Source organism: Mobula birostris, chromosome 18, assembly GCF_030028105.1.
Source record: "Mobula birostris isolate sMobBir1 chromosome 18, sMobBir1.hap1, whole genome shotgun sequence".
NCBI classification, from domain to species: Eukaryota; Metazoa; Chordata; class Chondrichthyes; order Myliobatiformes; family Myliobatidae; genus Mobula; species Mobula birostris.
Genome location: NC_092387.1, coordinates 59,999,240 through 60,026,668, shown reverse-complemented (window position 1 = coordinate 60,026,668; position 27,429 = coordinate 59,999,240). Strand labels below are relative to the sequence as shown.

General features: G+C 40.1%; 1 protein-coding gene across 6 annotated transcripts in view; it reads left to right on the top strand.

Moving 5' to 3' along the window:
- scaper (S-phase cyclin A-associated protein in the ER) overlaps window positions 1–27,429 on the top strand; it is a 351,667-nt gene that overhangs the window by 28,010 nt on the left and 296,228 nt on the right. For all 6 annotated transcript variants that reach the window (XM_072282778.1, XM_072282779.1, XM_072282777.1 and 3 more), the window contains exon 4: window positions 8,900–9,097. In XM_072282778.1, coding sequence (XP_072138879.1) covers window positions 8,900–9,097 — 198 coding nt within the window. The remainder of the gene's footprint in view (window positions 1–8,899; window positions 9,098–27,429) is intronic.

Below are 27,429 nucleotides of genomic sequence, written 5' to 3'. Positions count from 1 at the left end.
GAAAATACCTTCTGTTAGTGAAAACGGGGAACTAATATAGATCTTTTGTAACAGTGAGGTTTCGTAAAGCAAACGTTCGAAAAGCGGGGGACACCTGTAACTATAGGTGACAAAGGGAGTTATAAAGTGAAATTTGGAGCTCACTTTGTCCAGTTTAAATCATTTGTTATAGGGTATATTTTGATTAATTCCCATTGATGATAGTTGGGGATGCTGTTTGATCGTTCACTCAACTAGCCCCATGCAAAATAATCTTCTCTGCTTGGCATCATCAAGTTCAGAATAAATTTATTATCAGAGTATGTATATGTTACCAAATACTATCCTGAGATTCATTCTCTTGCAGGGGTTCACAGTGGTACAAGGTACAATAGAGTCAATGAAAAACTACACACAAAGACTGACAAACACTGCAAATACAAGTAGATACATAATAATAAATAAATAATGCTCAGAACATGAGTTGTTGGGTCCTTGAAAGTGAGTCCATAGGTTGCATTCAATGATCAGTTCAGTGTTGTTTTGAGTGAAGTTGTCCATTCTGGTTCAAGAGTCTGATCGTTATTGACCATAAGACATAAGAGCAGAATTAGGCCATTTGGTCCATCAAGTCTCCTCCGCCGTTCAATCATAACTGATCCTTTTCTCCCCCGCTTCCTCAGCCCCATTCCCTGCCCTTTACCCCCGTAACCTTTGATGCCCTGTCCAATCAAGAACCTATCAAGCTCTGCCTTAAATACACCCAACAACCTGGCCTCCACAGCTGCCTGTGGTAACAAATTCCACAAATTCACCACCCTCTGACTAAAGAAGTTTCTCCACATCTGTTTTAAATGGATGCCCCTCTATCCTGAGGCTGTGCCCTTTTGTTCAAGACTCCCCTGCCATGGGAAACATCCTTTCCACATCTACTCTTTCTCGGCCTTTCAACATTTGAAAGCTTTCAATGAAATCCCCCCCCCCCAATTCTTCTAAATTCCAGCAAGTACAGACCCAGAGCCATCAAATGTTCCTTGCATGATAACCCTTTCATTCCCAGAGTCATCCTTGTGAACCTCCTCTGAATCCTCTCCAATGCCAGCACATCTTTTCTTTGATGAGGAGCCCAAAACTGTTCAAGGTGAGGCCTCGCCAGTGTCTCATAAAGCCTCAGCATCACATCCCTGCTCTTGTATTCTAGACCCCTTGAAATGAATGCATTGCATTTGCCTTCCTCACCACCAACTCAACCTGCAAGTTAACCTTTATGGGTGTTTTGCACAAGGACTCCCAAGTCACTTTGCATCCCAGTTTTGGATTTTCTCCGTGTAGAAAATAGTCTTCACATTTATTTCTACTACCGAAGTGCATGACCATGCATTTTCCAACATTGTATTTTATTTGCCACTTTCTTGCCCATTCTCCTAATCTGTCCAAGTCCTTCTGCAGCCTTCCTGTTTCCTCAACACTACCTGTCCCTCCACCAATCTTCGTATCATCTGCAAACTTGGCAACAAAGCCATCTATTCCATTATCTAAATAATTGATATACAGCTTAAAAGAAGTGGTCCCAACACTGACCCCTGTTGTACACCACTAGGCACTGGCCACCAACCAGAAAAGGATCTTTTTATTCCCACTCGTTGTTTCTTACCAATCAGCCAATGCTTAAACCATGCCAGAAACTTTCCTGTAATATCATGGTTATAGGATACTAATTATTCTTGAACCTGGTGGTATGAGACCCAAGGCTCCTGTACCTCCTTCCTGATGATAGCAGTGATTCACATATTCATCGATAAGATTGACGTTTCTTTTAAATCGGAACAAAGAAGTTGCCAAATAAAGCACAAACCTTTTGTGTGAAACGGTTTTTGCATTGTAATAGTGCAATCTGCTGATCTTTTCCCAGACAAAATGCTTTTAGCTGGGAGATGCCTTTCTCAGCCTGTTTTATACTTTAATGATTTGTACTTCATTATATGTTGAAACATGTATGCCACACTTCAGGTCTCCCAGTGAGTGAATCTTAGATAAATTAATAAAATTCATTTGGATCCAAGCTGGGGTTAATTTAACTCTGAATGTGTGAACTTGGGCCTATTGGCTTCTGCTGGCAATAATTTTACTTGGCCATGTCTTGACCTGGTAATTTTGCTACCCTGCTGAGACAGGCTGGGTTTGATGTTGACAATATTCTACCATTAGCCAACTTGCATTGTATTGCTCACAGATAAACAGCATTAAACATTTAGACATACAATTCTGTTCCCCAAACAGTCAGTATGCTGGTTATTATTGTTACTTGACCCATAACTCAATAATTTCATAATTGATTGGATGTGAAAAATATAATGAAACTCTGAAATCTATACTGTCTCATAAATTTCCTTTGCTGCATAAAGCAATTTATATTAAACCAGTTTAATTTGACAGGGTCATATGGGTCTCTGTTTCTCATGCTCTCTCTCAATGTAAAATTGTTAAATCTGGAAATTTCTTATTAAATTGAGATGCTGTGTTTTAGTTGAAAATCAATAATTATTGATTGTTTTCAGTGAAACTAAACACCCTAAGATTAAAAATGTAGAATCAGAATTATAATAGTGTACCATGTATAGAACATCTTCCATGTGACCAGGCTTTAGTTATTTTAAATGTATTTTGTACTAATTTTCTTAATTTGTCTCTGAGAACTTACTCAAGTTTAGTCAAGCAGCAATCTGTTTCTAATATTACACTCAAAATTGCCATTCTTAGTGTATGTGCTTATTGAGTAGCGTTTGGGCAAAGCCTATAGCTTCCACAAAACGTAGAAATACTGGCTGTATTGAGAATTGCCAGATGATCTCATGTGGAGGAAGCAAGAATTTGTTCTATAGCCATTTATACCCAACGTTTAAATAGATCTCCTTCCAAATTAATATATTCCATCATTGTGATAATAAGTAAAATTGGTTGGAGTGGGGATAACCAGAAGGAGAGAGAAAGCAGAACACAATTTGTGAAAGTGAGTGTTATTTGAAGTTGGAAAATTCAATTTTCATTCTGTTGGGAAATTGGGCATTGATTTTCTAACTTGAGGTAACATAATCCCTGTATTCTTTTCTCTATCTGCTTGTCTTTCTGCCTCTCTCCTGGTAATCTAGTTTCATTCTCCTTCCCTACCTTGTTCCTTCTGCCTATCACTACACTCAATATCTTCTGGTTCTCCTCACATCTCCCCAAACTGGTTCCACTTACTTCCTTTTAGCTTCTGAGTGTACCTCAAACCTTCTCAAGTTGGCTCTACCTCCCTCTCCATCCTTCCTTCTCATCTCGCTTGATCTGTCCATCATCTCCCCCCTCACCTATCTCCTGTCCTCTGTGCCTCACCCCTCCCTGTTTTTTCTTGAGATTGCCTATCTCCATTTTACACCCTCAGTCCTGATGCAGGTCTTGACCTAATACATTGACTATCCATTTGCTTCTACTGAAGCTGCTTGAGTGGCTGAGTCCCTCCAGCAGTTTGTATTCTCTACCTTTAAAGCCTATTGGTAGTTTGCTGTCTTCACTTTGGAGGATAGTAGAGACAATATATTGTGATTTCTTAAAATAGTTAGCAAATAGTAATAGTAGGTACCAGTGAGAAGTTTCAAAGCTCGTTAGTCATTTGTGATTAAAATTTGCTGCACTTAAGACATTTAAAGAGATAATTGAAAATGATTTCCGCAGCTGCTAAGATGCAACTATGACCATAAAGCGTCATGAATACACTGCAAGTTAATAGACCTTGAAAATAGTTTGACTAAATGAAGTTGATAATGAATATGAACTAAATATAAAGTCCTGGTTGGGCTGCATTTATAAACAGCGAGACAGAATTAATATTTCATGACAACGACCCTTCAGCTGAACAGGAAACGCAAGAAAAACTGATGTTTAAAGGTGGTATAGGGAACAAAGGGAATGTCAGTGGTAGACCAAGATAACAGAATTGTTTTTGAACCATCTAGTGAATGAGGGCAGTTTTTTAAAAAAAAGGGAGAGCTGTATCTGCAAAAGACCACAAGACATTGGAGCAGAATTAGGCTATTTAGCCCATCAAGTCTGCTCCTGCATTCGATTATGACCGATTTATTATCCCATCAGCCCATATCCTGTGTTCTTGCACACGCTTATCAACCTATTCACCTGCACTTTTAATACACCCAATGACTTGGGCTCCATAGCTGACTGGTAAAACGCAGAGCTTAGTTGTCGGAAGTACCCAGCAACTGTGGAGAGAGAAGTCTGAGTTAATGTCAATAATGAGCATATGGGTTGATTGTTTGTAAAGTTTTCCTTGTGCTTTTTTTTTGGCTTCCTATTGGTTTGTGATTGTAGCATGATGTATTCTAGTCTTGTTTAGTATTTTATGCTTTAAAAATATTGTGCCTTCTAAGTTTAAAAACCAAATAGAATGTGATTTAGTGTTTTATATTCTAGTAAACAATATAAAGTGTTTTGCTTAACACTCCTTGCTTGAAATTCAGTACAGTTGTGGAATAAAATAACCCAATGTGAATCAGCAGAACTTTCAGTAAAAATGACCAAATATTTTGTATCATTTGCTCAGGTGAACTATTAAGTTTTTCAGCGTGAGGTGCATTACCAGCCTACTACAAAAATGGTTTATTATATTTTTCATGTTAACAGAAATGTAGCTGAACTGATTAAAGTTTGGGTGAATGCATACTTTACACTTTCGTACCTGATAGATTCTCAATTTGCTTTAAATGAACAGCAATTTAAAAAGAAAACACCAAATCATTGTTTTGTTTCCCAAATTGCGGGGATTTTGTTCCTGGTCTCATAATCAATAAGGGATGTGGGTGAGGTCAAGCTTCCAGTATTGCACAGATGAGGAGATTGTTGGGACTATTGATTGGAGGCCAAGGATGTCCGTGTGGGGACTGGACAGCTGATTCATGTGTAGTTTTAAAAGAAATAGCATGTAGGCTTTCATACAGTGGATTAAAGTATGAAATTTCATATAAATTACAAATTCCGGTTGTTTTTCTTTGCTTTTTTACTACATGGCAAGTATGAGCATTCTTAAATATTCCATGTGTCCTATGTTCTGGATTAATAAATAGATATTATCTATTACCTGGTACTGACAATAAGAATCTGCTATATTCCTATATGTTTGTCAGCCCTGGGTAGCGTGACTGGAATTGAATCCCAGCATTGCACTGCCATTACTATTCTGTAGCTGGTTCAGAATGACCCCTGCATGTGGCTAATGGAGGGTAAAATTCCAAGATTCGTCTCTACAGTCATATCCTTCTCCCTCTGACTTGATTGACAGTTATTGAACGGTAACAAACAAGTGGTGTCATGGCTGGTTGATAACTGGGAGATGGAAGATGACCTTTCCATTAGCCAACTGGTACCTTGGTCTGTGCAGTAAGATAAGATTACATGCACATAATTTTCTATCTGATTTCTTGGTGAAACTGACTTTATTATCAAACACATCTTTTGCAAATTGGAATTAACTTTATACTATTTGTACCAAGTTATGCTTAATGGAAGGAGCACCTTGTAGTTGAAATTAACTTAAGTGAAGCCGATTTTAGCAGGCTAATAGATGTAACCAGCTGTCTAATTGTGTTGTGTATATAGTTTTATTGTCCATTTCATCATTAAGTTTATCTTCTAATAGTTGGAGTAGCAACATTGCTGGTTTGAAACCTATTCAGCCAGTCATTATCATGCTCTATCTACAGTCTGTTTAGATTTAACTTAAATAACTTGCCATCAACTGAGCTGTAGTGAAGCGTGTATCAAGCTTCAAATTCCTTGGTGTCCACGTTTCCGAGGATCTCACCTGGTCCCTGAATGCCTCCATCCTGAACAAAAAGGCGCAACAGCGCCTTTATTTTCTGCAGAGCATCAAGAAAGCTCACCTCTGTCCCAGGATACTGATGAACTTTTACTGCTGTACCATTGAGAGCATACTCACCAACTGCATCTCAGTGTGGTATGCCAATCGTATCGGACCGCAAAGCACTCCAGCGTGTGGTGAAAACTGCCCAGCGGATTATCAGCACCCAATTGCCCACCATTGAGAACATCTACCATAAACACTGCCTGGACAGGGCGAAAGGCATTATCAAGGATGCATCTTACAAGCAGTATTGCACCCATATTGTACTGTCTCAGTACTTTTATATTTGTGTGCTGTAACACTTACTTTTTATTCGCAGTTATTTTATAAATAACACTATTCTTTGCATTTCTGGTCAGATGCTAACTGCATTTCATTGGCTTTGTATCTGTACTCGGCACAATGACAATAAAGTTGAATCTAATCTAATCTAATGTCCTGAGCCTTTACGTATTGGTAGCAAAGAAGAATTCTTCACTGTAGTTAAATATTTAGGTAACAAAGTTGAGGAGATCCAGGGCATGACTCAAACATTAATTGAAACATATGACCAAATATTAATAATTACCTGTGTATTTTACCTATGTGTTGAGCTTGGTTTGCAGAACAAAATTGCAAGTGATCTAACTATACTGATCAGAATTCATGGTATCCAAAATGCTTGGACATGCAAGCAGATGTGGTATTGGTACTATAGAGGTTGAGCTACAGTATTCTTTCACCTTATGTTGGAACATAACCTTGACAGTGTGTTCCCTTGAGTATTCTGGCCACATTTGATTTAATCCCAGCTGTACAAGCATTTATGTGGTCACTTTGAAACATGTGAGCTTGCTGTAATTTTCAGTTTCACTATCTCCTGTCTTCAAACCAGGTGAATATTCATGAGGTGATTGTGTTATCTATTTGGCCATCAATTTCCAATTCAGTTTCTAATGACTTGTATACTTATAATACTATGACCCTTTGTCTTATGCCCTTTAACTTTGTGGTTCACTGCTTTGAAGTGAGTTTACATTATGCACAGTTCATAACGATTTTTATCTGTGTGATCATCAGATGTAGAAAACTACTGTGTATTATGATTAGAAACTTGCAGGTGATTAGTTAAACAGCATTTGAAATGGTTAAGTAAACACGTTTTCATTCTGTCATGTTCTTCGTGTTTGTTAGGGATTTAGTTTTAAACAGAAGGGATAGCAGCCATACCTTAAAATGTTAAAGTTCAAGGACTTTATCACAAAGTAACATCATGTCAAGTGTTCTGAAGCGTGGGGACGAACACTAAATATCTACCAATATGATTGCATGAGCATTGATTTCTCTAACTTCTGGTAATTTATCGTCCCTTCCCCTTCCCTCCTTTTCCATTCTTCATTCTGATTCCTCTCACCCCTTCTCATCAACTGTCCATCGCCTCACCCTGGTGCTCTCCTCCTTCCCTTTCTCTAATGGTCCACTGTCCTCTCCTATAAGATTCCTTCTTCAGCCCTTTAGCTCCCAGCTTCTTACTTAATCACACCCACCTTCCCGCTCACCTGGCATCATCCATTACTTAACAGCTTGTTCTCTTTCCCCTCCCCACCACCTTATTCTGGCTTCATCCCCCTTCCTTCCTAGTCTTGGCTGAAAATGTCAATTGTCTATTCTTCTCCATAGATGCTGCCAGACCTGTTGAGATCATAGATGCTGCCAGTCTTCCAGAACTTTGTGTGTGTTCCTCAAGAGTTCCAGTATCTGTAGAATCTCTTGTGTTTACCAATTTCTTATAAATATATTGGGACTTAGATCTTGGCAATGCCTGTATTTTTCTTGTGGGTGTTCTTATTTAGTTTTTCCTTTAAGTCTTTCTGTACTGAAGTTTGTTAAGTACACAGGGGGCACAGTTCTTTGGATGTTGGCCAACTTCTGGCATCTCATCAAGTAGCAAATCTCCATTTTTGAGCAGATGCATTGGCTATAACTGGTTGACTGACCATCACTAAGTTTAATTTCTGTACACATGAACCGTTTAATCCATGACATTTGTTTCTGAAAATGTCTGTTTATTTAAACTGTACTCAGTTGTTAACAATAGACGTCAGCTTGGCTCATTTTAACATACTTATGAATAAAAAAAATGCAGCTTGAAACACCTATCTGGAGTTTACAATAGTGTAGAACAGAAAGAGGATGTGTTGTTGAAGAGTGCTTAACTTTGGGTGCAATGTTAAACTGATGTTTTACCTCTTTGTTCTAATCTATAAAATATCCTGTGCTTCTTTGTATTTACTGTGAATGCCCACAGGAAAATAAATCTCAGGTTCTATTTGGTGACATATATGTACTATGATAATAAACTTACTTTAAACTTTTGAAATAACGTCATTACTTGCCTGCATCTACTGAATTTAAAGATAGTTAATTGTAAATAGAACTCCAGATTGTAGTGAAACACAAATGCAAGTTAATCTTTTGATTTGAGCACAAAAGTCAATTATCATGTGAAGAAAATGTTCACAATATAACCCATAGTTTTATTCCTGACTGAATACCTCTATAAAAATAGTGTTCAAGTTAAAGACAAACTTTAAGTTGCAAATTAGGAGAATCTCTTAAGGCTCAAGTTCTTCATGAACTTACATGTGAAGCTAAGTTATGTCCTTGACACTTTTAAATTGATCATGTTTAAGGCTGTTGGATTATTGCAATGTGATATCAATAACTGACGAGACCATTGGTCTGGGTGTAAAGCCACCGAAGAAGCTTTGAGTATGTTGTTAATTCCAGATATTTTTCCACTGGTCTGTGAAATTAATTGTATTGCCCTAATTAATTATAAATCCAACTCATTTCAGCTCATTGTTTGGACAGTTTACTTCTGAGTCATTATTAGACTTTTATCCCCTTAAATATTTAAAAATTAACTTCATTTGTCACATGTAAGTTGACTAGAGCTTTGTTTGAGGTTGCCTATTATATAGCTTATACTGTATCATGGAACAGCCCTCTCTGTTTCTACTGCAGTCTGTTTCAACTGAAAAGTCCTCGCTGAGCTCTGTTGGGGAGAAGAACGCAGTTGAGAAGAGTCCAACGAAAGGCCGGCAGCTCCGGAAGATTGACTTGAGAGCACGCTACTGGGCATTTCTGTTTGACAACCTTAGACGAGCAGTGGATGAGATTTATGTCACTTGTGAGTCAGACCAGAGTGTAGTGGAATGTAAGGTATGAGATTTTCTTTCCATATTGCTGTTGCTTGTTAGATAATTTTACTCTAATATAGTCCAATTTTTGACTGATATTTTGAAAGTATTTGTTTTGGACAAAGTTCCTCTATGGAATCAGATATGCTTATTACTACAAAAGGAGTGACAGTGTGAAAGTGCTGTTTATAATCATATTGCATACATAATTTGCTGTAACTTACGTACAGAATAAGTAATGTCTTAGATCTAATGGCACTCTGAAATTATAACAGTTTGGTGGACAGTTTCAATAAAAATAAGTAATCTAAGTTAGGAAATGGAACCATAGTACTAATTTTTGTAATTAAAATACTGCACTTATGTGTGAATATACAAAATAAATTTTGAAAGAGGAATGGTAACTTGTTCAGACCATGCAGAATTTGGCTCTTTGTTGATTCCAGTTCATTTCGACGAAGAACATGTTCACTGTTGCTTTGTTTTATGAATGGAGACCTTTGTAGTTCCAGCAGCACAGATATTCTGATGCTATGATTATCAAGGCATTGCCAATTTTCATACCATTTTTATGCTTGCAATCATACCTACCTGTATAGCATTTACAAGTTGTATTATCCATCAACTATGCATGTCAGCTAAGTAACTAAGAGGAAAGAGGTTGTTTGCTGCGATAGAGATATTGAGTTATTCGTGTCCACTTGTCAGGCAAATGTGCCTATTTGATGGCATTGCATAATTATTTTAGTTTTGAGCTGAGTAGAGACTATTCAGTGATTTTTTTTTCCCCCTTCCTGGCTAATTGAAGTTGATTTTATGGGAGGCCTAGCCTGCTGGTTGTAAATGAATCCATTGATTGTCTCCAGTAGATGGCAGCATTGAGGCTTGGGATTTTTTCTTCTGGACATTCCTGTGTTTCCTGCTTAATGTCTGAATTGGGCTTTTAACCCTTACAAGCAGGCAGCATATCAGAACATTCCTGCATTTATGTCTGATTATAAAGTGAGATTGATGAGCAGTTTTAAACTAGTGCATGGGTGGCGTCCAGTTCTCTGGTGCATTTTCTGCCCAGATTTTGATAATTTTGTTTTTATTGGAAAATATTTTCAGAATCTCTGGTTAATTCACCTTCTAAGTTGACTGTCACAATTTTTGACAAAGGTTTAGCTACACCCATCATTGCGCACCTGTGGACTAGTAGAACCATAAGACAATAGGAACAGAATTAGGCCATTGAGTCTGCTCTGCCATTCTATCACAGCTGATTTATTTTCCCGCTCAACCCCATTCTCCTGCCTTCTCCCCATTACCTTTGACACCCTTGCTAATCAAGAACCTATCAACCTCTGCTTTAAATATTCAATAACTTGGCCTCCTCGGCCATCTGTGGCAATGCATTTCAGAGATTCACCACCCTCTGGCTAAAGAAATTCCTCCTCATCTTTTTTCTAAAGGGATGTCCTTTTATTCTGAGGCTGTGTTCTTTGATCCTGGACTCCTTCACTACTGGAAACATACTCTGCATGTCCACTCTATCTAGGCCTTTCAATATTTGATAGGTTTTAATGAGAATCCCCCCCCCCCAACCACTCTTCTAAATTCCAGTGAGTACGGGTCCAAAGCTATCAAATGGCCCTCATACATTAACTCTTTCATTCCTGGGATCATTCTTGTGAATTTTCTTTGGATCTAGTTGTGCTGAATAAGAGAGCAATTTTGGTGCTCAGTTCAAAGTTGTAAATTGTGCACAGGTGGCGGGAGGGGCGGGGTGTGGAACTGCTGCTTTATAGCTTTACAGCTTAGTTGGTAGTTAGTTTCTCATAATCAAAAGGTTATGGGTTCAAACCTTGCTCTTGCATGTGAGCATCAAATCTAGTTTGACACTTTATCAAAGTGTTGCATTTGGTTGTTGGAAGAGCTATTCTTTGACTAGACTTTAAAAGTGTGTACCCATCTGCAGGTTTAATAGGAATTTTAAAAATCGCAGGTTCGCAAGTTATTTGGTAGCCTTGGTCAACATTTCTTCATTCATCCAGCCTTGGTATAGATTGTCAAAGTGGGCATTCAACTAATTTGCCGTATATGGGATTGTCTTGTGTTAAGTGTCTGTTATGTCCATCTACTAGAACATAAAAATAAATAATTTGTGAGTTAATGATGTGTTTTGGAATATTCTAAGATCAAGTCAAGATATCATATACGCACTTTTTTTAATAGATTGATCATTCAGAAACATTTTTATGGTAGTTTATGGTAGTTTTTACACTGTAAAAATGTGTCCAATTTTTTATGGGGAACCAGTGAAAAATCTGATGCCAGGTTCATTACTGACAAGGATACATTTGTCTAGTTGGAATGAATCATTAAAGCCAATGTATTGATTGGTACAGAATTCTCTATTTTGTCTGGACACAGCTAAATGGTGGCTATTATGACAAAAAAAACCTCTCTTGCACCCCAGCATAGTGTTGAATTTCACTTTATTTCATGAAGGGAAGCTCAGTGATCAATTTTCATGTATGTGAAAATCATTAGCAAATATATTGCTGCCCATCTCATGATTAAGGGATAATCATATCCTTTCCTGTGAATCAGTTTTGTAAGCTCACTCTGGGTGCTCCGGTCTTCTTGCGCATTCCAAAGGTGTATGGGTTAGTAGATTAATTGGTCATATGGGTGTAATTGGGTGGTGAGAGCTTGTTAGGCTGGAAGGGCTTGTTACTGTACTCTATCTCTAAAGGAAGAACATTGGGAGTCCTATCCTGCTCTGTGTAGCTGTGTTGAGTAGAGGACCTGCTGGCTCTAAATTCCAGCTTGCCATCCGGTTTTTCATAATTCATTTAATTAGTTCTGATAACTCATAAAATCATTTTGTATTTGTAAGACTAATTTTCAGTTGGTTTTTAAAGACAGTCAGTCATTGAAGATTTACATCATGGCACCAGACTGATATTCTTTCTGCAATATGCAGAATATGAAACAATCGTTTGAGAAATAGACTCCAGCCACTTGAAGTGTACAACTCTGAGATCTGCCAATATATCAGTTATTTTGTTATGGAACATAAATCCGCTCTGAAGATAGGAATGTATTCTAGGAGTTAACAATGATCTCATGTGTTTGTTTAATTTAGACAGATATGTACATGGCTCATTTTGCTTTTTAATAGAAGGCATGTATGATTATTGATTGCAGTATAATTCTGTCAATCAGTATAATATCATATGTTCAGCTGACAGGGACTCTGGTGCCTGGTTGTGGTTGGAAGTACATATGGGAGAATTGTGGTTAGGTGGTAGATGGGTTAGTTGTGTAAGAAGATCAGCTGTTTTGTACATATTTCTTTTCTACCTCTGGACTGTGCCTTAGGCTGTACAAAAGTATTTGCTGTTAATGGTTCAAAATCCACAAATTTAAACCACAAAATGCATTCACTGTGAGTAGCTTGAAGCTCCAGGCTAATGGATCCAATGATAAATGACAATGAAAGCCTTTGGGGATGCAGAACAATTTCTCTCACATGGCCAGGTTACCCTGAAGGCTTCATAAACACGCTCTTTAGCAATAACTACACATGGTGTGTTTGATGTCAAACAGGTCATTTTACTACCAGTAGTTCTCTCTGCTGTTTCTGGCTATTCTATCTCTATGCAGAACTATGGGGAATGACAGGTGCTAATGTTACAATTAGATTTTCCTTGCTGTGTACCACCTATTAAATAGTCTGGAATATATAGTGAAATGTCAAATGATGAAACAGAATTACATTCCTCAGAAGTGGCCAAACCACAGTCATCAGTTTGAAGCAGTGGAAAATATTTATTTATGCAGTCACATGTTATGAAGCATTCTAATAATATGCTTATCATAAAAGTAGAACAAGATGAAGTTCCTTTGAAGTTGCTTTCTGCTGTGTGCCTCATAGCAGCATTTATTGGGATTGGCTTATTATTGTCACGTACTGAGAAACAGTTAAAAGCTTGTTCTGCATACTGCTCATACGGATCAAATCATTACACAGTGCATTGATGTAAAATAAGGTAAAACAATAACAATGCAGAATAAAGTGTAGCAGCTACAGAAAAGGTGTAGTGCAGGTAAACAGTAAGATCAAGATCATAATGAGGTAGATTTGCAGTAGAGTCCATTTTGCTGTACTAGGGAACCACTTAATAGTCTTATAACTGCAGGGTAGAAGTGTACTTGAGCCTGATGGCATATGCTTTGAGGCTTTTGTGTATTCTGCCCTTTGGGCGGGGGAGATGAGGGAATGTCCGGGGTGGCTGGGGTTTTTAATTATGCTGGTTGCTTTACTGAGGCTACGAGAAGTATAGACAAGGGTCCACGGAGAGGAGACTGGTTTCCATGATGCGCTGGGCTGAGTGTCCACACCTCTGCATTGTCTTGCAGTCATATGCGGAGCGGTTGCCATACCAAGCTGTCATGCATCCAAGTATGATATTTTCTATTATTGGTTGCTACATTCCCTTCAAAAAAAAATTAACTGGAACCAAGTCTGAAGTGTTTAAGATGATATCACAAGATGGTGGTGTGCATGGATGTAGCAGCCACTCTATCTCCAACCAATGGTGAAATCCCTTGTCCTGTCTTTTCTATGACCGAAAAACATTGCTGGAGATTAAGAACGCTAAGATCTGCAAGTCTACTTTACTAGTAAATGGAATAACGAAGGTCCTGCACAGTTACGGACTAGTGTGGGGAGCAGGCTCTCGCTCCATGCCTCGGTCTGCTACAGCAACTCAGCGAAGCTGTCAGAAGCAGTGCACTGGAACTGGAGAATTGTGGTAACCACAGTGGTATTAAAGCGAGGCTTAAAGAAAATTCAAGGAAGCCTGTGCTGCTGTCGATTCTACTCACTAGTGTCCGGTCGCTGGAAAATAAACTGGATTACCTTCATCTGTGTCTGAACCAGAAGGAGATGAGGGACTGTTGCTCACTTGTCCTGACAGTAATGAGGCTTCAAGACACCATTCCAGACTCGACCATCCAGCTAGAAGGCCTAATCTCCTTTCAGGTGGATAGAAATGCTGTGACCTCTGGCAGGATCTGTGGAGGAGGTCTGTGTGTCTACATTAATAAGAACAAGTGTGTGACTGCCTCAGTAGCAATGGCCCACTGCTCAATGCAGATAGAGATTTTAGTGGTAACGTGCAGGCCCTTCAGTCCTGCAGGACTTCTTCAAAAGCAGGGATTGGAGCATATTCAGAGAGGCGGCTACTGACAATCATCATTGGTGAATGTGCAGGATCGGAGACTTGCTACATAAGAAAGTGCATTGAGGATGCTACAGTGATTGAACACTACATTGCCAGGGCAAACCAGAAACCATGGCTGTCTGCAGAGGTTCGTGCATTGCCTGGGGACGGGGACACTGCCTTTAGATCAGAGGACAGGAAGACTCTCACATCAGCAGAAGTCATGCTCTCCCATGCCATCGTGAAGGCAAAATGTGAGTACACACTGAAAATCCACAGACACCTTTATGACACCAGGGATAAGAGGTGCATGTGGCAAGGTATAGAAACCATAACAGATTACACGTCCACCCTACATGACAATGAGAATGGCACCTCCCTTCATGATGGGATGAATGTTTTCTATGCACGATGTGACATTGAGGAATGCATCCTCTCTTCCGAAGGAAAAGGTATCCTACCTGGCCGCAGCCAAGGTGAGGAGGACCCTAACTAGGGTAAACCCATGCAAAGCTGCAGGGCCAGTCAATATACTTGGTCAAGTGCTAAGGGACTATGGCCCAGTTAAGGTTTCTTAACTGACATCTTTAATATATTTCTGGAACAGTCAACGGTCCCTTCAGGCAACATTCTGGTGTCCAAGAGAATAATGGTAACTGGCCTAAATGAACACTATCTAATAGCACTGATTCAAATAATCATGAAGTGTTTTTAACAGCCGGTAATGGATCATATAAAATTCCACCTTCCAGCTACATTTGACTCTCTCCAGTTCGCCTACCACTCAAATCAGTCCTCTGATGATGCCATAGCCTCAGCCCTCACTCCGTCCTGTCCCACCTAGAAAATGATGCCTCGTACGCCAGGATATTGTACACCAACTTCATTCCAGAGTCTGGTGGGTAAACTGTCCTCATTGGGACTCAACACCTCTCTCTAACAGGATCTTGGACTTGGTGATGGTAAGATCCCAGTTAGTCCGAGTTGGCAGCGACATCTCAAACTCTATATCACGCTGAGCACTGGTTCTCATTCCACCTCTGCTCATGCTGCTGACTCACAATTTCAGTGCCAGAATCAGCTCGTCGCATCATGAAGTTCGCTGATGATACTACAGTCGTCGGCCTCATCGCCACCAATGATTCGGCATGCAGAGAGGAGGTAGAGAGGCCTGTCGAATGGTGCAAGAGCAGTAACCTGAGTCTCAGCGCAGACAAGACAAAAGAGATGATTGTGGACTTCAGGAAGGCACAGGTCGACCCACACTCTATTGCAAATTGATGGCTCTGCCACGGTGCAAGTAAAGAGCACAAAGTTCTTTGGTATACACATAACAGACAATCTACCTTGGAACCACAACACCTTCTCACTAGTCAAGAAGGCACAACAGCACCTACACTTTCTGAAGAAATTGAGGTGTGCGAAGCTTCCCACCCCCATGATAACAACTTCCTATAGGAGCACCAGCTAGAGTGTCCTGTCCATCTGCATCACTCTGTAGTACGGAAGCTGCAAGGCATTGGACCAAAAGACCCTACAGAGGAGAGCAAAAACCGCCAAGGGAACCAAAAGGATCTCCCTCCCTTCCACCACCATTTGTGACATTTACCAAGGGTGCTGCAGACAAGGGGCCCAAAGCATTGTTGAGGATGCCTACCACCCATCCCACAATCTTTCTAACAGTAGTGGGTCAAAGAGGAGGTACAGAAGTATCAGGACAAGGACCACCAGACTGGGTAACAGCTTCATCCCTCAGGCTGTGAGACTAATGAATACCCTGCCACCACTGAGTTCTTGTCATTAGGACTGCAAGTTGTTTACTGTTTACCTGTGCTGCACTTCACTACCTGCATTTGAACTATATTTTATTAAACTTATTTATAGTATATTTTGGTTTATGTGCTATGTGTGATTTGTGTTGTGTGGGTGTACTGTGGTCTGGAGGAACACTGTCATTTGGTTGTATATATGTACAGTCAGATGACAACAAACCCCACCAGCCTCCGGGTCCAACATATTATTCTCCGTAACTTCCGCCACCTCCAACGGGATCCCACCACTAAGCACATCTTTCCCTCCCCCCCCCCTGCATTCCGCAGGGATCGCTCCCTACGCAACTCCCTTGTCCATTCGTCCCTCCCATCCCTCCCCACTGATCTCCCTCCTGGCACTTATCCGTGTAAGCGGAACAAGTGCTATACATGCCCTTACACTTCCTCCCTTACCACCATTCAGGGCCCCAAACAGTCCTTCCAGGTGAGGCAACACTTCACCTGTGAGTCGGCTGGGGTGATATACTGCGTCCGGTGCTCCCAATGTGGCCTTTTATATATTGGCGAGACCCGACGCAGACTGGGAGACCGCTTTGCTGAACATCTACGCTCTGTCCGCCAGAGAAAGCAGGATCTCCCAGTGGCCACACATTTTAATTCCACATCCCATTCCCATTCTGACATGTCTATCCACGGCCTCCTCTACTGTAAAGATGAAGCCACACTCAGGTTGGAGGAACAACACCTTATATTCCGTCTGGGTAGCCTCCAACCTAATGGCATGAACATCGACTTCTCTAACTTCTGCTAATGCCCCACCTCCCCCTCGTACCCCATCTGTTACTTATTTTTATACACACATTCTCTCTCTCACTCTCCTTTTTCTCCCTCTGTCCCTCTGAATATACCCCTTGCCCATCCTCTGGGTCCCCCTTGTCTTTCTTCCCAGACCTCCTGTCCCATGATCCTCTCGTATCCCTTTTGCCTATCACCTGTCCAGCTCTTGGCTCCATCCCTCCCCCTCCTGTCTTCTCCTATCATTTTGGATCTCCCCCTCCCCCTCCAACTTTCAATTCCCTTACTCACTCTTCCTTCAGAAGTCCTGACGAAGGGTCTCGGCCTGAAACGTCGACTGCACCTCTTCCTAGAGATGCTGCCTGGCCTGCTGCGTTCACCAGCAACTTTGATGTGTGTTGCTTGAATTTCCAGCATCTGCAGAATTCCTGTTGTTAACAAACAAACTTAATTTTGAAAACAGGGGTTAAAGTCTCTGAATCACCCAGCATAACACACCCTTGAGTAGAGAGTGGAATGAAAAGTATTACTACTACAACAGCATGGCATTGTCACTCTGAGTCAAAAGTTAGTGAATTCTAGACTGATGCTCCATTGTGGTAGTGAGTGATATAATGGAGGTGCATATTCAGAGTGGGACGATGGAGATTCCATCCATTCTGTCAGGTGCATTTAAAGAGAAGACAAATGGAGTTCTGCTTGGTGCCCAGGCCAATATTTATCCTTCATTCAACGTTACTAAAATAGATTCCCATATCTATGGGTAAGCCTAGGTGGTTCTAAGGTAAAGATTTGTTTGGCACAGCTTTGTGAGCCAAAGGACCTGTATTGTGCATAGGTTTTCTATGTTTCTATGTTTTTATCACCTTACGACTTGTCATCAACTGCCAAATTTGCTGCTGCAATTTTTTTCAACAACTTCTTTCAAAGGTATTTAATTTTCTGCGAAACAACTTGTGATATCTTGACATAGTTGTAGAAAGCAGTTATAATATATTTCTTTAAGATTATGATCAGGACTGCTGTTAAGTAAGCCCTGTCTTGAATTTATAAAAGCTGTCATTTAATTTTAAATGAAGATTAAAGTTCATAGTTCTGTCAATAGGCTTGACTCTTTGGTTGAGCTTTGGGTATGGGGAGAACTCAAGCTACTCTGTCATCTGAGAAATGTCGTCGATGACTTGAGTTTGGTCTCAAGCTGTTCTCAAGTGACTGACTGGTATATAAAATTTGTCCTGTTGGCTTGTATCTATGAATTAAGATCCTTGATTTGATTAACTTTTTTGAGGCGCAGGATGAACAAGTGTTTTCAAGTTTGGAAATATTCTGGGGTTGTGGCATATTTACTGGTGACAACAGTTTGTTGGTTCTGTGTCGAAGTGAGCCTTAAAGTCATGAGGCAATTATTTAGTTCCATGATGGGATACTAGGGGTGGGGAGGTTTACTGAAACTCCATATTAACTGATTCTTGACAGAAAAGCCCAATTGCACAATATTGTTCCTCTGATTGGCCTTGCAGAAGGTGGTGTATAAACAGTCTTGGATTCAGTCACACATTGCCAGAACTGTCCCACTCGCTTGGGAGAACCATATCTTCTTTAATAAAAAGGCTGGACAAAGGATGTATGTACTTGTGGCAGCTGGTAAAATTCCATCTTCCCCAGAACATGGTGATGTGATTCTATGCTGCCATCGCAGAGAGCGTCTTCATATCAGCCATGGCTGTCTGATTTGGTGCAGCATCCTCTCATAATATATGAAAGCTACAGTGAACTGTCAGATCAATAGAAAAGCTCATTGGCTACAGTCTTCCATCGCTGCAGGACTTGTATGTGTCCAGGAAAAAGAAGATGGTAGGATAATTCATCGCAGACACTACCTACCCAGCAAACTGCCTATTCTAAAAGCTCTATTCTGGAAAGCGCTGTAGGGATGTTAAAACAAAAACTTTGTACCATCCTTAAAGTGTCTTCCCCAGCAGGTAATTTGATCAACCATTCTAGTTAGCCACCCCTGTCCCTTTTATTTGTTACCTCAGTCACTGCACTGTCTAGTCCTGACGAAGGGACTCGGCCCGAAACGTCGACTGTACCTCTTCCTATAGATGCTGCCTGGCCTGCTGCGTTGACCAGCAATTTTTATGTGTGTTGCTTGAAATTCCAGCATCTGCAGATTTCCTCGTGAAGCAATGCTTCCTCACTTTTGAATCTCAGTCCCTTTTGAGATACAGGCCATCATCCCATTAGCTTCTTTGATTAGCCTTTAGTGCTTTTTTTTTGCATGAACACCCAAATCTTTTGTTCTTGCATCGCGTGTAGTATCTGTGCATTAAACAAGTATTCTGATCAGTCTTTGTCAGATCCAGAGGATGATAATGTATTTCCTATATTGAACGCCACAGGACCATAATTTTGTCCAGTCATTTCATTTGTCTGTATCCTTTCTTAACTTCCTGTTCCCGTCCACACAGCTTATTGCATCTTTATATTGAAGCCATTTACAAATCTGAAAACACAACTCTTTTATTCCTTTGATCTGTCATTGATATCTATGATCAGCTTCACTTTCACCCCATTGAGATATCCTGATCAATAGACAGCACCTTCTCCTTTCTGCCTGTCTCCTCCCGATTCCAACTAATTATGACATGATGGATATTATAGGTTGTAAAATAAAAGGCTTTTGAAGTGTACAGTGAGCCTGTTGAGTTTTTTTTATACTGTATGTCAGAATGGAGAAAACAGATGAAAGAGACATTTGTTAGTATTAAAGGTTGTGAGGCAATACAAGAACATTTGAGTCGAGGAGATGCCAATATTTAGAAACGAGTAGATGAAAGGGGTTAAAGAGGTAAAGCAGGGGTCCCCAACCTTTTTTGCATTGCGGATCGGTTTATTATTGACAATATTCTTGCGGACCGGCCGACCCGGGGGGTGGGGGGAGGGGGTAGGGTTGCCAACGGACAAGAGTAGCAGTCAGATACGTTGTGTTTACCCCGAGAAAGACTACCATGACCATGAAGCCTTGCGCGGGCACCTGTGTGTGCATGCGTGTACGTGCTGATTTTTTTTTCTCCCACAAATTGATTTTGGCGATTCTGTTCGGGGGGGGCCGGGGTGTTAATCACGACCGGAATATAGGTGATAAGTGGCTAAGTTTCATTCGCTCAGTTTCGTTTCTAAAAGGGTTTATCTAACGAATTTAATTATTAAACACACAGCGCATATTTTCCTCGCATGAATATAGTGATAAGTCAATTATCAGGGGAGCTTGAAGTAAGTGTTGAACAAACTTCCAGTAGAAGTGGTAGAGGCAAGTTCAATATTATCATTTAAAGAAAAATTGGATAGGTATATGGACAGGAAAGGAATGGAGGGTTATGGGCTGAGTGCAGGTCGGTGGGACTAGCTGAGAGTAAGCGTTCGGCACGAACTAAAAGGGCCGAGATCGCCTGCTTCCGTGCTGTAATTGTTATATGGTTATGTAAGTCACTTATAAGTCAATAGCATCATAACATTTTAAGTAACGTTTGGATATTAAACACAGCACATATTTTCCCCGTATGAACATATATAGTCATTGCAACACACCAATATCGCCAAATCAGTGGGAGCCCTGGGCTTGTTTCCCTGCAACAAGGCAGTGCCATCAAAGGGTGATGGGAGACAGCGATACTCGAAGGGGGTTCCTTATGTCCAGTCTATTCCGCAATTTAGTTTTTGTTGCATTCATTGCAGAGATGTGTTGGAAATGGAAGCAACGTTTTCAGTGCTTTCATGGCTACCTCAGGATACTTAGCCTTGACTTTGATCCAGAATGCTGGCAGAGATGTTATGTCAAACATACTTTTCAGCCCATTGTCGTTTGCAAGCTCGAGGAGTTGATCTTCCCGCGCTGACATGGATGACGCGTGCGTAATGACCTCGCGTGTGTTCAAGCTCAATAGTGCGTGACAGGGAATGAGGAAAGGTGCAGCTGACTCATATCGCCAAATAATATCATTTCCTTGCGGCCCGGTAGCACATGCTTTGCGGCCCAGTGGTTAGGGACCACTGAGGTAAAGAACAGGTTAGGAAATTGGGATTAGGATCACTGCTACTGCAGAGAATAAGCTTTAGCACAATGCACTTGAACCAAATTACAAATTGCAATATAAATTAAAAGAATAGCAACATCATCAAGGATCCCAACCACCCTGCTCATGGACTGTATGTCCCACTCCAATTAGGGAGGAGGCTTCATAGCATTCATGCCAGGACCACCAGACTCAAAAACAGCTACTTACCCCATGCAGTAAGGCTGATTAACACCTCCACCCACTAACCCTCCCCAACGTAACCCCACCACCATTATTTTATCATTTCCTGTCAGAGTCACCTTACGTACAGACACTCCTGTGCCTAGTGTCTTTTTTTGGATGTACAATCAATGTATTTAAGCTATTTTATGCGTTTGTATTTGTTGTGTTATTTTTTAATTATTGTGTTCTTGATCTTGTTGTTTCTTTGTGTTACATCAGATCCAGAGTAACAATTATTTCGTTCTCCTTTTACACTTGTTGGAAATGACATTAACAATCTTGAATCTTGAATCTTGATTTAAGTTAAGATAACTTGTACTACAGCCAGAGTTGTCTCATGCAGCAATCTACGATTCTGCAATCACAAGTGCATGAATAAAAGATGGAAATCCTATAAATGAGGACACTTTATTTGTGGGGAAGAAAATCAAAATAGCACTACCATAAAGTGAGCTTTTGTTTATTTTATACAGAATAGTAGTTTCTGAATTAATCTAGGAAATCGTTGCAAAGATGAGCAATGGCATACGATCATCTGGTCTTTTTGCAAACATGTCAGTGTCAAAGAAAACATGCTTCTACAATCAGTACTGTACTTTACCGAGGAACTGTACCTGTGTTACTTGTGCTGTACAATATGTTATGAATGAGGCTGTTGTTTCTCTCAGTCACAGTACATTTCCATGGAAAGAAATTAAAAGAGAGCAGAGCTCAATTTTCTAGGTAAAGGAATGTCTTAGTGTATGATAATTTGAAAGTTGTACTTCAGTATTGTTTGTGTGGCAAGCTTGACCTTCAGAAAATAAATCCCCTTCATACACTAGAAGACCTGTCTCACAGTGGAGTTTATTTCAGCAAGAAGCTTGCTCTTACACTGCTGATCTCATAAAGACTTCTTTCTTGTCAGCGTCTTCTCCTGCAGCAGAACTTTCCACTGTTTCAGCACCACAGGGTATATCTTCAGCACTGGCTGCTGTAGGTGAGGCAGAGAGAGGTATTGATGTCCAGGACCCTTGGGTCCTATGCATTGGTATTGTATGTCAGCAGGACAAAGGGTTGGCGCCAACCGTCCTGCTGTATGCGCCAGTAACTAGAATTAATTACAAACCAATCGAATCCGTTGCAGCCAATTGGTAAACTAATTGGTAATTTTAGCTGTACGTCTATACTTCGTTATCTGCCTGTCTATATCGGTGTTTTCAGAGCCACTTTTGTTCTCTGCTGTCCTCCTTGACAAAATGGCCTTCATCGCTGTAAGGAGAAAGATGCGCACCAACGAGTACGGGGGCCACTCCAGCTGCTTGTCTTGTTTGTATTCCCTTGTTCACCAAATGAGCTTTAGGTTACAGGTGCTTGGAGCTGATTAGAGAGATAACACTGAACAGAATTCTACGTGGCTGTAAGCTAGCAGTTGATCAGTGTGCATTTCCTCTGCATTTTAAAGAATGCTTCAGAATAAGGGTGGATAATGGATTTTTACTTGAGTATTCTTTGGGTGTGGGAGAGGCCATGTATGTGCATATTTTGACCCTGACTTCATACTTAAATATGTCTTTGTCTTGGCTCTTTTTGAGAACAGAATAGATGTGCTGGAAGATGTGGTTAAGCTTATAAACACTGTCCCTCAGACCATTTAAACTTGGGGCTCTAATTTGGAAAAAATATGATGTACTTGGAACAGTAATTAATTGGCCTGAAGTATATAAAATATAAAGTTGTGTATGGTTTACGTTGCATTATGATGTAAAATCTCAGCCTGGCTCAGTGATTGTAGTCTAAATCCAGAACGTTGTGGGCTAAAGCCATATTCCAGGACATCAGCACAATATTAACTTATGCATTGCTGAGCAAATGTTGCTGTTTTAAAGAATGCTTCTTTTTCAGATATTAAATTGAAGTGAAATCTGCTTATGAGGTTAAAAAAAATTGTGACAGTTTCATTTGAGTAAGTGAAATAACTTCTTTTAGTGTCCTGGAAAACATTTATCCTTCAATCATCACATCCAAGGAACTATTTCATCACATTGCTAGTTGTGGCACCTCACTGTATTGTGTTTCCCAATGAAACAAAATTAAATCGTTCGCTATAATGTTCTTAGAGATACCTGTGAAAGTTGTATGTAGAAGGAATTGCTACTTTCAGCTTACTGTCGTACAGTGACATAGCCAGTAGAGCCACTGCCTCACTGCTGGAGACCTGGGTGCTGTCTGTGTGAGTTTGCACATTATCTAAGACCATGTACGTTTCCCCTGGTTACTTAGTTTTCTCCCACATCTCAACGTGTTGCAGGTTCACCATTGTAAAATGTTCCTAGCATGTACCTGAGTGGTAGAATCTGGGCAAAGTTGTTGAGAATGTGGGGAGAATTAAAAGAATTGGGATTTATATAGGTGTAAATAATGGTTGATGGTCAACACTGATTTGGTGCACTGAAGGCATTCTCTCTATGCTGTATTTCTTCTCAATTCTGAATTGTTTGACACTGATGAAACTAGTGACTATCATAGAACAATAGCTCATTTTCTACCAGGGCACTTTGCAGCCTTCATAACTGAATACAGAGTTCTACAACTTTACGTAGGCCTTTTTTAATGTTTCTATCAGAGCTAGCTACTTCTATAAGTCATCCATCTGTGCTTTTTTTGACTTTTTTTCTCACCACTAGTATAGCCTGCCCTGCTGGCCTGGACATAGCCTTTCTATTAGCAACATATATGACACAAACAAGGAAGTATAATGTGCTTCATACTGGCATATTAATATATTGTGACCTCACACTACCCACTTTGTACTACCCCATCACTCCTCCGACTTCTCTGCTGCTGGAAAAACTAATTTGTTGTACTCTTTCCCAGTTCTGACAAATGGTCTCAGACCTGAGTCTTTAACCCTTTTCTCTTTCCACAGATTCTACCTGACCTGCTGAGTGTTTCCAGCAATTTCTGTTTCAGTTTCTTCAACAGAAGATATATGCAGTCAGTTTTTGTGTTGCAATGTATTATCCAATTGGAACCATAATGTTAATAGAGTAGTTTCTCTTCAGCATTGACTATAATGGGTTAGGTTCAATTCTCCAATATAAAGAACAATATAACCCATTATATTTAATGTACATCTTCTCCAAGGTATAGTTATTAATTGAAAGTATGTATCATATTGATAAAAGCAATAACTTGGGAGTATGCTTGCTGTTTATAATTTTATTTTCAAATAAGATCATCTAGATTTATTACCTGTTTTTATAGCGTGAGTTCATTGGTAAATTTTCTGTTGCTTTATTGATCAGTGGAAGTGTTTTATATTCCGTTTAACACAGCTATTGAAGTTATATTGTTGCTTCTTTATATTCTCTATATCCAGCATTTCATTCTGTGACTTCTGCCATCTCCAAAGGGATCCCACCACTACTTTCCCTTCACCCTGCCACCCCCCTCCCCTCTGCTTTCTGCAGAGATCACCCTCTATGTAACTCTTTTTTCTACTTGTCCCTCCCCAATAATTGTGCTCCTGGCACCTATTCTTATAAGTGTGACATTGCTGCATCTGCCCCTACACATCATCATTGATCATCATTCTTGGTCCCAAATAATCCTTCTAGGTGAGGGAATACTTCACCTGCAAGTCTGTTGGGATCATCTATTGTATCCAGTTCTCCCGGTGTGGGCTCTTCTACATCAGTGAGATCTGAATTGTGAGGGCCGCTTTGTCAACAGTTTCGCTCTGCCCACTGCAAAGGGCAAGATCTCCCAGTAGCCACCCATTTCAGTTTGACCTATCATTCTCATTCTAACATATCAGTCCATGACCTCCTCTGCTACTATTCTGATGTGTCTGTCCACAACCTTCTCTGCTGCTTTTATTTCTGCAGGTCAGCCATCTGTGATTTTTTGACTCTTTCTCTCACCATGGCCACCATGATGAGACCAAACTTTGGTTGGAGGAGCAACACCTCGTATTCTGTATGGGTAGCCTCCAACCTGATAGCATGAACATTGTTTTCTTCAACTTCCCCATAATTTCGCCCCCTACCACCTCCTCATTTTCTATTCCCCTATTCTGCTTGCCCTCTCACCCTTCCTCTTATCCTCATCTACCCATCACCTCCCTGTGGTCCCTTCCTCCTTTCCTTTCTCCCATGATCAAATTCCTTTTTCAGCCCTTTACCTCTTCCACCTATCCCCTCAAAGCTTCTTATTTTATTACCCCTTCTCCACCCACCCACTTTCCCTCTCACCTGGTTTCATCTATTGCCTGCCAGCTAGTACTCCTTTCCTCCCCGCCCTCCTCCCCACTTTCTTATTCTGGATTTTGCTCCCTTCTTTTCTGGTCCTAATGAAGAGTCTTGGTCCAAAACGTCTGGTTACTCTCCTCCATGGATGCTGCCTGAATTGCTGAGCCCTTCCAGCATTTTGTGTGTGCTGCTCAAGATCTGCAGAATCTCTTGTGTTTTGGGAATTTTTATATTGTCATCTTGGCAACAGACATTCCTGTACAACTGAATTAAAAAGCAGAAAATGATGGCAAGCATTGAGCATAATATTTGTCAGAGTCTGAAAAGATGGCTGACGAAGGTTCTCGGCCTGAAACGTCGACTGCACCTCTTCCTAGAGATGCTGCCTGGCCTGCTGCGTTCACCAGCAACTTTTATGTGTGTTGCTTGAATTTCCAGCATCTGCAGAATTCCTGTTGTAAACATTTTGGGTATTGACTTTTCCTCAGCATTGCATATTGCCCATAAATTGCACAAGTAAAATGCTCAAATGCATGCACAAGTGGCAACAGCGTAGGTAAAGTGGTGTGCCAAAGGTGGCTAACTACAGAAGTGATAATCTTGTAATATTTCATTTGATGTTGCTGCATTGTCTTTAAGACAGGAAATGCTAGTGGCTGCTGACTTTACTATTGCAGTGTTCCTTATTGATTTTGGCAGTTTATTGACAAAAGTCAAGGACCCAAGTTAGTTGTGCACAGGTACCAGATATTAAACTAATATGATAGGAGTTGAAAGATGTAACTGAATTACAGTATCTCTTCAGAAACATTGAGCAAGTATGGATAGCCAACATTATGACCAGAACAAATTGTCATTGCTTCCATTTAGACGGCACCAAAGTCATTGGATTTTGAGATGATTTGTGAATAGCGATAATTATCATGATGTCCAGATGACTATTGAATCCTTTGCAAATAATTCAAAGTTCAAAGTAAGTTTATTATCAAAATACATGAATGCCATATATACTACCTTGAAATTCATTTTCTTGCAGGCATTCATAGTAGTAGAACAAAGAAATACAATAGAATCAATGAAAAACTACGCACAAAGACTAACAAAAAACCAATGTGAAAAAGAAGGCAAACTATGCAATTCTAAATAAGTAGATAGATAATACCGAGAACTTGAGTTGTGGAGTAAGTTCAGCGATGAGGTTAGTGAAGTTATCCATACTGGTTCAGAAGTTTGATGCATCAGTTCAGCAAGGCATCAACAAAAAATCGTAAAAACGTATGGCGAAACAGCAGAAAAGTGAAAATTCAGACTGCATTTCCTTGAGTTAGAAGTAGGATTTGAATTCTTCAGCTGCTGTCTTTTCAGAATTTGCTTTGTTGTGCAAAAGGAATAACACCAGTGCACTATTTTGAGAGTATTATTGGCTGTCATTCAACCTGTTGAACCTGACTTTAAGCTGACAGTTGTCATGTTTATCAACAGATCCAAATTTGTTTTCGTAGTTGTGCTGGTTTTAAACAAATCCTGCGGAAGAAATCCAGATGGCTACCAGTGGGGGCATCAATCACTGATTGTAATTATAAGAAAACAGATTGCAATCAAAAGTAAACATACAGTAGTGGTCAGAATGTAGGCTCTACAAAAAATAAAGATCTGATGTGGTTAGTGGAATACTATTATAGCACCAGAGATCAAATGGGAAAGTTGCACTAAAAACATTTTCCTTCAAATGTTGCCAACTCGCTTCTTATGTGTCCTTAATTATGTTGTTGTCACCTCCAGACGAATTATAGCAAGCATCTCTTCATCATTCTGTTAAAAAGCCTCAAAGTACTGTCCCTGGCACACGGTGTTTGGGTTGCTTGTAATGTAAAGGGACAAAATTTGAATAATCAAATTTGGTTTCACTTTAAAGTATATTTAAAATAAAGTACAGTTGCTGAATGAAAGTTCATGGAAATATAGATATAATCTGGAGGTTTTATGGTTATGGATATCTGTCATGGATGAGCAGAATGATCAAAATTGGATAGGTTCC